The sequence below is a fragment of the Phascolarctos cinereus genome, unplaced genomic scaffold, assembly GCF_003287225.1.
Source record: "Phascolarctos cinereus isolate Bilbo 61053 unplaced genomic scaffold, phaCin_HiC Scaffold_4;HRSCAF=312, whole genome shotgun sequence".
Lineage (NCBI taxonomy): Eukaryota > Metazoa > Chordata > Mammalia > Diprotodontia > Phascolarctidae > Phascolarctos > Phascolarctos cinereus.
The window spans coordinates 635,602,218-635,615,174 of record NW_027555847.1 but is presented as its reverse complement, the minus strand read 5'-3'; the positions used below and the strand labels follow the sequence as shown (position 1 = coordinate 635,615,174).

At 42.4% G+C, this 12,957-nt stretch overlaps 1 protein-coding gene across 1 annotated transcript in view; it reads left to right on the top strand.

Moving 5' to 3' along the window:
- ST3GAL1 (ST3 beta-galactoside alpha-2,3-sialyltransferase 1) overlaps positions 1-12,173 on the top strand; it is a 30,905-nt gene extending 18,732 nt beyond the window's left edge. Inside the window, exons 4-6 of the mRNA XM_020997914.1 lie at positions 2,395-2,440; positions 5,534-5,653; positions 7,494-12,173. Coding sequence (XP_020853573.1) covers positions 2,395-2,440; positions 5,534-5,653; positions 7,494-7,667 — 340 coding nt within the window. The 3' untranslated portion in view covers positions 7,668-12,173. The remainder of the gene's footprint in view (positions 1-2,394; positions 2,441-5,533; positions 5,654-7,493) is intronic.
- The last annotated feature ends 784 nt before the right edge of the window (positions 12,174-12,957 follow it).

The window sequence follows — 12,957 nt, the reverse complement described above, 5'->3', positions numbered from 1 at the left end:
TGTGCAGTTACAGGCTTGTATTCGAAATTTATCATTATTATTATTATTAACCACAATAATAATAATTCAATTAATCTTAACTAGTTTTAATTTAATTTTAATGAATTTTAAATTTAATTTATTTAACTTTAATTTAATTATTTTTGTACAAGATTCAATTTTTTTAAAAAACCAAGAATTAGGAATGATTGGTTTCAGCAGGTCTGTTCTAGTACTTTCCACAATATTCTGGAATGAGTGGTTCTGTGATGCATTAGTAGCAGTACAAAATGCCATCATTTCTACTCCCCACTTCCCCTGTGCCCCATAAAATCCATGATCAGAGTTGAGATCAAGGGTGGCAGAAGCAGGGTAACAAACTACCTCTCCTCTCTGATGCCACCTCTCATTTCTCAGTGCTGTAAATCTATGCAGAAACAAAACTACTACTTCTGCTACTCCTCCTCCTCCTCCTACTGCTGCTGCTTCTTCTACTACTACTACTACTACTACTACTACTACTACTACTACTACTACTACTACTACTCCTATCTCCCATTTATGCAGGCCTTTGAAATTTACAGGGCTCTGTCCTCACAGTGACCCTGTGAAGTAAGACAATTATTATTATTCCCATTTTACAGAAGAGGGAGCTGAGTTTCAGAGACTTGCCTAGGGTCAACCATTGCTAATAACAAATGAAGCTGGCTGTGAGGCATAGGTCATTGGCCTCCAGTTCCTTTATTTGTCCCACTAATATTAGCTGCCCCTCCATGATCACTAAAGTCTCTTTAAACTCTGACATTTGACGATTCAAGGGATGAGAAATCTCCCCCCTCCATGTGGGCAGTGAGCTAATTTTGTTCTAATTTTTATTTGTTGGAGTTGTAGTACAGATGTGTGAGGCCAAGGGGAAGAATATCTCGGTTTCCCCATCTGTAAGATGAAAGGATTAGAGTACATCTTCCATCTGTAGTGATCTTAGCTATACTTGGGTGGAGGGGAAAGAGCACAGGATTCGAGTCGGAGGACCTAGGTTCAAACCCTCTGTCTGTGCATGTATGACTTAAGGCAAGTCATTTTCCCATTCTGAGTCTCGTTTTCCTCACCTGCAAAATGATATTGGATTAAATGAACTCCTAAGTACCCTCCTGGCTCTAATCTAATCTGGGCTCAAGTTTTGGCCCATTTACAGTCTGTGTGACCTTGGGCAAATCACTTACTTTTTCAGGGTCTCCGTTGCCTCATCTGTAAAATGATGTATTTACTGATTCATTAGGGCAGCGCACCGTGGATAGCACTCCAGGCCTGAAGTCAGGAAGACTTATCTTAAAGTTCAAATCTGGCCCCAGAAACTTACTAGCTGTGTAGTCATTTCACCCGGTTTACCTTAGTTCTTCATCTGTAAAATGAGCTGAAGAAGGAAATAGCAAAACCCTCCAGTATCTTTGCCAAGAAAACCCCAAATGGGATCACAAAAAGTCATACGTGACTGAAGTGACTGAATAAAAACAATAGTGATTGATTGATTCTACCTCTACCTCTATGCTTCTGTTTTTTTTTGAAAGAGACCATTGCTGTAAATGTGTACAGAAAAATAATTGTTGTTATTATTATTATTAACAGTAATAATAATGCCTCTTATTTCTGCAGTCTTTTAAAATTTAGAGTTCTTTCCTCACAATAGCCCTATGAAATAAAATTGTATTGTTATTCCCATTTTTCAGATGAGAGAATTGTGTCTTGGAAACTTGCCTTAAAATGAAGTAGTTACTGAATGATTCCAACTCTAAATCTATGCTCCTATTCAAAAAAAAAAAATAAATTTTTTAAAAAGGGTACTCAAGAACTAGTCATCAGTGCCCCCTGGTGTCCATAATGTGGCAGGCTCTGGTTATGTGACTACCCAAAGGGTTATAAATTTCAGGACTGTAGATCTCTGGCTGGAAGGGACCTCAGAGGTCATCTGATCTATGCTCCCACCTCATTTTGCAGTTGAGGAAACAAAGAGACACAAAGACCAAGTCACTTGCCAAAGGTCATACCTTCAAAAGCAGAATTAAAACCCAAGCCCAGGTCTGCATTCTTTCCTCTCTACTGATGCTGCTGGCTGCTGATTATTTCTTCTGTTCTTTACTTGCCCAGATCAGTGTAGCCACTTATTCAGAATTATTTGGGCAGAGCTGCCCTGTGTTTCTGGTGAGACATCCAGGTGCCTCTGTGAATAGAGTGTCGGGGATGAGATCAGTGAGACCTTCAATAGCTGTGTATACACCTGAGCAACATAATAATACCTGCCTCACAGCGTTGTTGTGAGGATCAAATGCATATGTAAAATGCTTGGCAAGCTTTAAGGTGCTCTATAAGTGTTATTATTATTAATAATATTATCTTTTCTTTGTCTTTCCTTCCCAGCACATATGTCCCTGTCCCCCGAAAAATACATGTGAAGAAAGAAAAGGTGAGTCAGAGAAATGGTGATATTCCTAAAAATAGCACTTGCCAGTCACAAGGGACTGTCACATCCAATGCCTTATTTGATCCACATGACAACCCCATAAGGAACGAAGCCAAATATTATAGCCATTTTACAGGTGAGGAATCTGTATCTCAGAGAGGACATGTGCCTTACCCATGGTCACATATTCCATGAGCGATGTGGCTTGGTCTCAAGGCCAGGTCTTCTGATAACAAGCCTACTACTTTCATCAAACTCCCTTCTCATCACACCAAAAACATTGCCATACCTTCTCTCCTCTCCTTCAGCTCACCAGCATGGAACTAAATTGTCCTATGTGGACAAGGTCTAGACTTGGAGTGGGGAAGACCTGGGTTTGAATTCAGCCTCGGATACATTCTGGCTGTGTGACTCTTTGCAAGTTATTGAACCTGACTGTGCCTCCCTTTCCTCATCTATGAAATGAGGTTGTACTCAATGACCTCTGAAGTCCCTTCTAGCCCTAAATCTATGGTCCTGTAGGCTGTGAGATGTTAGGGACATTTCTTGTCTTCCAAGTTTGACATCTGTAAACTGTAATTTACTTTTATGCTGAGAGACAGGCAGGTGATTAGGAGAATGCCAGGATCAGTGCCTATAACTTCCCTGCCCCCCAACCCCCCTCGCAAAGAGCAACAGGTTAATAGGTTATCTGGAAAGTAGGCCTTATTCAGCCTTCCCGACTAGTTATTTGTAACCTGGGCCAACAAATGCCAAATTTTAGTTTGCAAACCCCTTGAGGCCAGGGAACACCTCTTCTATTCTTTTATATCTCTCCCTTCCCTCCTCAATATCTAAGTTCAGTATTTAACGGCTAACTACAAGGCTTCTGTCAGTACTGACAGACTTTCTAGTGGGTAGTGGGCAGGGTTGGGAGTAAGGAGACCTGTATCCAGGCTTACCCCAGGACCCATAATATTCACAAGCATCTTGGAAATCATCAGATTCAACTCTTTCATTTTACAAAGCAAGAAACTGAGTCTAATAGTGGGCAGGTGACTTGTCTAGGGTCACCTAGCCAGCCTAGTTAAATCCAGTACTAGAACTTGGATTCCTTGTTCACTGTTATGCCTACTAAACCAAGATGCCTGTCTTCTGTAGCAGAAAAATGAGCACTAACCACTTGAAATACTCCTCCCTCCATCCCAAGGAGGAGTTGACTGGCACTCTGAGAAAGAGGCACAGCATATACTGGTGCCCTTCCAGGACCCCCCCCCACCCCCAATCTGAGCCCTCCTTGTAGTTCAGTCACTTATCTTACCAGGAGTGATACAGGACACAGAAATCTCACCAATTAACCTCCAGGTCCCCTGAGGAGAGAGTCCTGTGGGTTTTCTGAGCACTTCCCTGTCACTATAATTACACACTCAGCAGGAGATCTCAAAGCAGTGAGGGAATCTGAAATCTACCAGTTAGTCAGGATTTTTAAAGAGAAATGGGGAGGGGGGCAGAGAAGTCCCATCTGTAATTTCTGTGCCTCCTTCTGTCTAGCACCTGGAGGATCAGACCAGTACCACTATCAGTCCAGCTAAGGGATTCTCAAGTCGAACCCGAGCTCTGTGTGTGTGTGTGTGTGTGTGTGTGTGTGTGACATTGAATCTTGCAATACTAGAACTGGAAAGGATCTCAGGACAGCTGACATGTATGGAGTATTTGGAGAGTCTCATCTGATCCCCAAAAGTGCCTTGTGAGGGAGGTGTTGCAGGTCTTCTTGTCATTCCCACTCTACAGATGAAGAAACTGAAGCTGAGAGGCTAGGGCAACTGCCCATAATCACATAAAGTTGTGAGCTCAGCCAAGCGCAGTGGTGATAGCACCTTGCTGCTACAAGATGTGTTTTAGACAATCCTTTTTGTGCATAGGCAAGAAAAAAAAAGCGCAAACAAAATGCTAGAAATGTATTTATGACCAATTGTGTAACAGTTTATATTAGTGTCTGTTCTGTGGAATGTGTGAGGCATCCCAAGAAAGGATTTGAATGCAGTATCAGGAACTAGAATTTGAACCCAAGCCTTTCTTGACTGCAAACCCATCCTTCTTTACACCAAGAGGTTATCATAGGGCAGCTAGGTGGTTTAGTGGATAGAGCACCAGGCCTGGACTCAGGAAGACTCAGACACTTACTAGCCGTGTGACCCTGGGCAAGTCACTTAACCATGTTTGCCCCAGTTTCCTCTTCTGCAAAATGAACTGGAGAAGGAGATGGCAAACCCCTCCCAGTATCTGCCAAGAAAACACCAGATGGGGTCACGAACAGTCAGACGTGACTGAAACGACTGAACAACAACAAAGAAGTTATCAAGTGTGGGCTCCGTGTGGCCCACAACATTCCAAGTTCGGTCCAAACCAGATTCAAATGTAGTTGGGGAATATTTAACAAATTAAATAAAAATACCATGAAGCATAGATAACATGACGTTTTAAAACTGACATGTGGCCCACAGGGCTCCTTATATTTGTGTTGGGGGCCCTGTTTCTTTTTGCATTTGATGCCATTGTTCTAAACCATGCTACTTCTCTCCTCAGACCTTAGAAAACAAAGTCTCAAACCTGGACAAGCTAGAATATAGAAGAAGAGAGCTAACCCTCCTCCAGAGAGAGAACTGATAAATTCTGCATGCAGATTGAAGCATAATTTTTTCACTTTATTTTTCTTGCTTTTTTTTTTTGGCAACATGGCTCATATGGAAATATATTACGCATGATTTCACATGTATAATTAATATCACATTGCCTGCCTTTTCAATGAGTGAAGAAGGGGTGGGAAGGAGAGAGAAAATTTAGAACTCAAAATTTTTTTAAATGAATTTTAAAAATAAATAAGTATTTTTTTTTAAAATTAACATTAACAGTAGGTTAGCAGTGGAAAGGGACTCAGAGAGAACATCTAGCCTTATTCTCTCATGCTAGAATTACAGAAACCGAGACCCAGAGCAAATGATTCCACAGCTTGGTAGCCAGCATATGAGGCTAGGGTTAGAACCCAGGCCCCATCTAAGACTTTCTTCCCACATTGCCTTGTTTTGCTGACCAATGTGCTATTCTTCTCTTACCCAGATTCTGATCTACCACCCAGCATTCATTAAATACGTCTTTGACAGCTGGCTCCAGAGCCATGGAAGGTACCCATCCACTGGAATTCTCTCTGTGATTCTTTCCCTGCACATCTGTGATGAGGTAGAACATTTTACTTCTCAATCTGTAGAAGATTTGCTCTTCCTTTTCTTTCTTTCTTTTTTAATTAAAAAAAAGTTAGTAAGTGTCCACTGTGTGTCTGGCACTCTGCTGGGGATGCAAAGAAAGGCCAAAAAATATGCTTCCTAATCTCAAGTAGCCCACAGTCAAATGGGAGAGAAAATATGATATTTTTCTCCCATGTAGTGACATGGAAATAACTGTACAGACAAGAGCCATACAGGTCAGATTAGAGATCTTCCCAGAGAGAAGGCAGTAAATCTAGGGAAGACTGAGGAAGGCTTCTTGCAGAAGGTTGGGCTTTAGCTGACTTGAAGCTGGGAGGCAGTGATGAGGAGGGAGAGAGCTCCAGGTGGAGAGGAGGGCCAGGGAAAATGTCAACGTTGGATGATTATTGACTTGTTGACTTAATGACTTAAGAAAGGAGAGGAATCTCATTAATGTTCTTGAATGTTGCTTTACATTTTTTAAATTTTTTTTAAATTTTAAATTTGTTAAATTTTAATTTCATTTCATTTTAAATTTTTTAAAAAGCAGCTCTTTAGGAATGGTGAGAGTCCTGGTTTAACTTTCAGGAGCTGGGATAGGTTGTTTTGAGGGGAGCTACTCAGCCAGAAGAGCTAGCAAATAAAAGAAGGGGGAGTGGAAGAGATACTCTTATTCTGATAAATCTGCCAGCTGGAGTTATGGAATACTAGAGAGATGCTGATGTCATCCCCTCTGCCCCAAAGTCCCCAAAGCCAACCATAGCTCCCACTGTGTTCTCTCTGTTTCCCATCCAGACTTTACCAAGACCCCCACCCTTATCTCCAACCCCTCCTTGTCCTCCATCTATTTCCAATCTGAGGACCTCCAGGCCCTACACCTCTCTTAACTCACCCGATTTCTGGCCCTTTAGCAAAGTATCTGAAAACATGGAGGGCCACAGAATCACTACATCTGAATCAAAAGGGACCTTGGGATTTGTTCAGTTCAGCCATTCAGGAATGTCCTCTATTCTTACCCCACCAAGTGGTCATCTAACTTACACCTGACCTTTTTCAGTGACTGAGAGCATGAAGGAACCCATGCTGTCTTTGAGTAGCTCTACTTATTATATGTAGTGATAGGGAACTTCAAAGTTCTTCTCTTCTACTTCCACCCATCATTCCTAATTCATAGGATCGTAGGTTAAGGAGTGAGAAGGGTGATGAGACCAGTGCTCTGATTTCTTAGATGCAGATGATGAGTGAGGCACAGAGAAATTACTTCTCCAGGGTCTGACACTGGGGCCGTGCTGTCTACCCTCCACTGGATGCAGGCCAGCTTGTTACTATGCCTCCTCAGATGTGACCCCCAGAATGGAATCCAGTATTTGTACCTGGGGTCAGAGGGAATATGTACCTTCACCTCCTTTGTTCTGAATATGGTATCCTCTCTTAATGCCCTCTCAGAACTAATTCTACCGTTTGGCTGCAAAGCCACAGTGATGACTCAGAGCATACTTATAAATCATAACTCGACCCACTCCCCCCTGCCCCCAACCAGGAATCTTTTCCAGGAAGAGTCAAAGAATAGTGCCTCTGGAAAAGGGGGGGAATGGATAATCTGGACCTTCCCTCCTCAAATTGCTTTGTATTTATGTATAGATTTTCTACTTAATTATGTGTGTACATGTTTCTTCCCCTCTGGCCTCCAGAATGAATATAATCCCCATGAGGGTAAGGGCTGGTTTGTTCTTTTCTTGGTATTCCCCCATCTTCTTTCACAGTGCCTAACAGAGAGGAGAAGCTTAATAAATGCATGTTCCATTAAATCATATCTTTTTCTTCTGTTCTGTCAGGTGGATCTCTACGGCTTTGGGGCCGACAGTAAAGGCAACTGGCATCACTATTGGGAGAATAACCCTTCCGCTGGAGCTTTCCGAAAAACAGGCGTTCATGATGGTGACTTTGAATCCAACGTGACCACCACGCTAGCATCCCTTAACAAAATACGAATCTTCAAGGGGAGATGACCCCAGGACAGGCCAGAACCTGCAGTGGATCACTCTCTGTAATTTCAGCCCCTGGCTTCTTCCTGCCTCCTTCTTCGGGGTCTGTGAGCTGGAAGAATGTGATGGGCATCGGGGCTGTGAATGGCAGCTAGACCAGTAGACTGTATCTGTTTCACACTTTCTTTTATTTCCTTTGGGACTACAAGACAATCCTTGAGAGTCAGTAACAGATGGAGAATCTCAGTGCTTGGGATGGGGTGGATGGGAAATGGGGAGAAGTGGGCAGATGCCGAGCAGGAGTCATATGGGTACACCCGATGGCAACACGTGCTTCTGGCAGGAAACACGGGCCTTGTTTAGAAACATGTGACCAGAGGCCTTAATATTCCTGCTTTCCTGAAACAGAGCAAGGATTTTCCAATGAAGGAGGAAAGAGACTTCGTAGGAAGATTCCAGATGGACCAGGATTGAGAAAAAAGAATACAATCATCGTTATTATGATAATTTCTTAAAATTTTAATGATTACCTCATTGGTCTGCTTCAGCATTCATGGGAAAAGGCTGGTTTCTTTTAAGTATTCCTGGGCAGGCCCGGTGTCTGGCTTCTTGCTCAGTAAAATCAGAAGGTCTTCTCTGTCCACTCATGCGCTGGCCCTCAAAGGGAAAAAAAAAAAGACCTCTGGCTTCAAAGCTTTTATCAAAACCATCATCAGTGCTTCTTACATCAGCATAGGAAAGAATGAAAAGATGTATAAGTCTAGTGTAGACCAGGTTGCTCTTCCACTGTGTTCTCTCTGTTTGTTTTTTAAAGCAAGTATTATTTTGGAAAGTCAATGTTAAAGCAAATGTTGTTTTTGGAAAAATAGGTGTTGGTTGAAATCCTTCTCAACTTGGAGCAGACTGGACATTTAATTATTCCATGTGCCTTTCTATTTTGGAAAGCAGCCTGCGTTTCTTTGCTAAAATGAGGAAAGAGCCCCATGTTGAACCCTTTGGGTCAAGAGAGAACTCAGACCATGAAAATGTAACCCCCACCGTGGCAGTGTTTGCCCCATTTCCTCAAAACTAAAGCACCCAAGCTCCTCTGGGGGAGCAAGAGAGTGGTGAGGAGAACAATTGAGTTCCACCGCCACTGGGCCCAAGGCTACTTTGAATATCTTATGCGTCTCAAAAGCCAGTTACCAAATTAGAGACAGGAAAATAAGTCTTAGATTATAAAATGTGTTGACCATTTAAAGTATATTTTAAAAAAAACTGTCCGGCATGGGGTACTCCTGCCTTTTGAGGGAGTGTATAGAATTTCAAGATAGTCGTGGTCTTTGGGATACAACCACAGGATCCAGTTGTTTGAATGGGGATTTGGCACCTGGTGCCAGCCATGGTCTGTGCCACCTGAGGAGATGTGACTGACAGGGGCAGTGATTGATGTGTGGAAGAGTGGTGCTTGTCCTCTCTGCTGCCACTTCTTCCTTCCCCATTTGTGTTCTTTCTCAATTATTTATTGATTCTTAGAAAAATGAACTGATGCTGTACATCTCACCGTCCCATCTTGGGCTTTAATTATCCCCACTGCAGCTTCGCCAGGATGCTTGGGCTTCCAGCCGCTTCCAGAACTGCTGGTTTGATTTGCAGCCATGGTGCTTGGGGCATTTGTGGGTTTGGGAAGGGCTCATCCAGAGAAATCACCGACTGAGTTGTTCGGTGCTCTCAGATCGGTTTGGGCAAAGCTCTTCAGTCTGCATGGCAGCATTCCTCTTGGTTAACTAGGGCTTTGTTTCAAATTGGGCATATGCATACATGTTATGTTGGGACATGATACCCTAGAGTTAGACCTTACCCTGTAAGATTCCATTGCTCTGATTCCTACCATGAAACTTCATGCCTCCTGCATCAGTTGAGCTCAGTTGCAGTTCAGTCAATCCAAGAAGCATTTTAGCATTCACGGTGCATGACACCATGCTGGGAGTCACAAGTATAAAAATGAAGCAGTCCCTTCCCTGAAGGAGCTTCCATTCTACTGAAGGACTCCAGATAGAGTAAAATATTAGGTAACAGGAATGTGTCAGGGTATTACAGGGGCAGAGAGTATTTGATAATCTTCTAGTTAATTGAGAGTCAATAAACATTTGCCACGTTCCTTCTATGTGCAGAGACAATATTATACTAACTGTTAGAAGAGTAAAGTTTAGTTCCCACCTTCATGAAGTTTTGGTTTAGTAAGGGGAATGGGTACTAAGATAGATGGCTGTCGTGCGCAGTATTATATCAGTGAATTAGAAAGTCGCACAGTATGTGTTTCAACCATTGTGGCAAACCCCAGAATCTCGAAGCCAAAAGTCTTCAGAATCCTGGGACCTCAGAATCCATCCAGTCCAGCCTGTGCCTGAAGCATGAATCCCCTCTAGGACATGTCTGACCAGTGATCATCCAGGCCCTGTTAGAGTGTGTTCCCTTGGAGGGGTGTGAGGGCAGTGAGCTGCCCAGCACTGGAGGTCTTTATGTAGTCTATAAGTGAAATGCAGGGAAACTTTTTCTCCAAATTAAGGATCACACCTGTGGGTCATCCCTGTGATGACCCCTCTGTTACATCCACAACCATAAGTAGAGATTCTTCTTAGAGCACACTTAGCACGATGCCCTGCACACAGATGGTGTTCAGTATGTCTTCCCTGATTGAGGTAGAAAATTGTGCTAAATAAGTCCCGATGCAAGGAGGATATACTTTAAAAAAAAAAGACTAAACTAAACATTGGAAATCTGCTTGTTTTGTGCTTGGAGGAGATCCTGCAACAAAGCATAGAGCCAAAGGAATCAACCCCTTCCTCCCCACTTTTTTTTTTAATTCCAAGAGGTAAGTTAATTCATTCAAGGTCACACAGCTATTAAGTATCACAGAGAGGGCTAGAACCTAGGAGTCTATTAATTTCTGATTGATTGTGTTTTATACTCCTCCAATTTGCTTGTTTTTCCTAAATTCTGAGTACATCCCATCCACCCACCTCCCACAATATCTTCACTGAGCCTTCTGGTCACTGGCATCCTAATTAAGAAGATTTTCTTATATTTGAAAATCCAGCTGGTGCAAAGAGGGCTCAGACCCCTTCCTAAAGAGAAGAGACTCCCTGATACCTTTCTGTCAATCAGGGAAACCATTTCAAGGTGGTAAGCCTTGACCCTGCTAGATGGGGACCCCTCCTAACAAACTGATATAAACAAGCCAGAGGTTCCATTAGGTAGGGATTAGATAACCAAGGTTGCCAATACCATCTCAAGTAAGTGGACTTTTATTCCAATTAATGGTATTTGGAGTCTAAAAAGAACAGATTCAAGTGTTAAAAACTTATGGTTCCAGTGATAAGCTGGTGACCAAGATCAAGGTTACTGACAGCACCATCCCATTCAGCATCACCTCCTATGATGCCATGTGATGTCCAGAAGGGTGGCTTAGAGGAGATGGTTCATTGTCTCTGTCCTCTGAGAGGCTGTTCAGAGGATGACAGAAGTTAGAAACTTGGCTATGACCTGTTGTTGTGCAATATAAAACTGTTGGCTTTTAAAGGGGGAGAGGAGGGTATTCTGATATTCAAGGGTTGAAGGGGACATTGGATTTGGAGTCAGAGGACTTGTATTCAAATCCTGTGTGATCTTAATTGAGTTCCATCATTTCTGGCATTCAGTTTCCTTCCCCATAAAATGAGATGGTTAGACTAGATTATCTCTAAGGTCCTTTCCAGCTCTCTGATTGATGATCTCATTTATCCAGTTGTCCCACTTCTAGTCCTGAATGGAGTGATTTAGAAGAATGAATGGAACATGTTGAATGTACTGAAGGTTGTAATTTTTCTTCTCTTAACAAAGGTTGGACACCTTCCCCTTCCAGAAGCCACCCCCAGGAGCTTGGACCTTCTGGTCAGTGATAGTCCCACATGTTTGTGTATGAAAGAAAAAAAGGAAACTTGCCCCACCCAGCCAGCATTTATTAAGTGCCTACTGTGTGCTAGGCACTGTGCTAAGTGCTGAAGGTGCAAAGAAAGGCAAAAAAAAGTCCCTATTGATAAATTGAAACCCACCCCTACTGCTCAAGCTGGAGGCTGAGTGTTGGAGCATTTGGAATCAAGACTGATGGGTGTGGGATGGTGCTGGACAAGTGGCCTATGGGCCAGAAACTCTCTCTTGCTTCTCAGCCCAATCCAGGAAGCACCTGAACCAGCATGAACTGAACACCTGGCTGTGCATTGTTCCCCCCTCACACAGTTGCTTAAGCACTTCTGGACAGGATTCACTCTCAAAGCCAAAGTTTCTTAAGTACTTTTTACAAAAAAAAAAAAAGTCTTTGCTGCACCTCTGGTTTTGTTTCAACTTTGTCATGATCTTTTATTTGCTCTGTCGCTATGCATTAGCAGTTGATAAACATTTTGAATGAAGAGAGAGGAGTCTGAACAGGTCAGATCTCAGCAATATTTTATTTATTGTTAAACATTTTCAATGATTCAATCAGAATAAATAATAAAGAACTATTTTACTGCCTTTTAATTGTCCTTTTGGTTTTGTCTGGAATGACCAAGTTTCATTTTATTTATTTTATTTTTTGATTAACAAAAAATCTTTTTTTCTCCAGTCCTCTTCCTCCAGGAAAAAAAAAGAAAAGAAAAACCCTTGAAAAAAAAATACACAGTCAAGTGAAACAAATTCTCACATTTGGCTGTGACCAAAATGCCTAAAGTTTCTGTCTTCTTCACCTACTCCCCACCCTCCATCCCTTCTTTTGGAAATGTTTGTATTTACCAGTAGGGCCAAAGCGGAAGTTGGGTTTCTCTTCCAGAGAAACTGGAAGAAAGGAGGGTCCCTCAAGCCTTCTGAGGTCTACTTCAGCAACATAATGCTCTACAGCCTGTCTCTGTCAGAAAAGGACTCTTGAGCTTTGAGTACTGTGAACACAGTAGAAAGAGCCCTAGATTGAGAGTCGAAGGACCAAGTTTTATCAGTCAGGTTTTATCTCTGATACTTTATGTGTGACTGTCACCGAATCACTTCTTGATGGACTTTAATCTCCCGGGGTATCTGTAAAATGAGGGGATTGGACTACAGGATCTCAGAGGTTCCTTCTAGCTCTGAACCTATGATCCTATATTAAACGTCATAAGAGACCAACAAGCCAAGTGCTATGGAAGGTTCAAAGGGACAGGTCACAACTGCTTGGTGAATAGGAACTTTGAAGGCTGTCAGTGAATTTCAGTTCTCCTTGTCTGAGACTGGGGAAAAGTGAGGAAGATGTAGAAAAGATGGGGGCCGAATTGGTGCTAAACCCAAA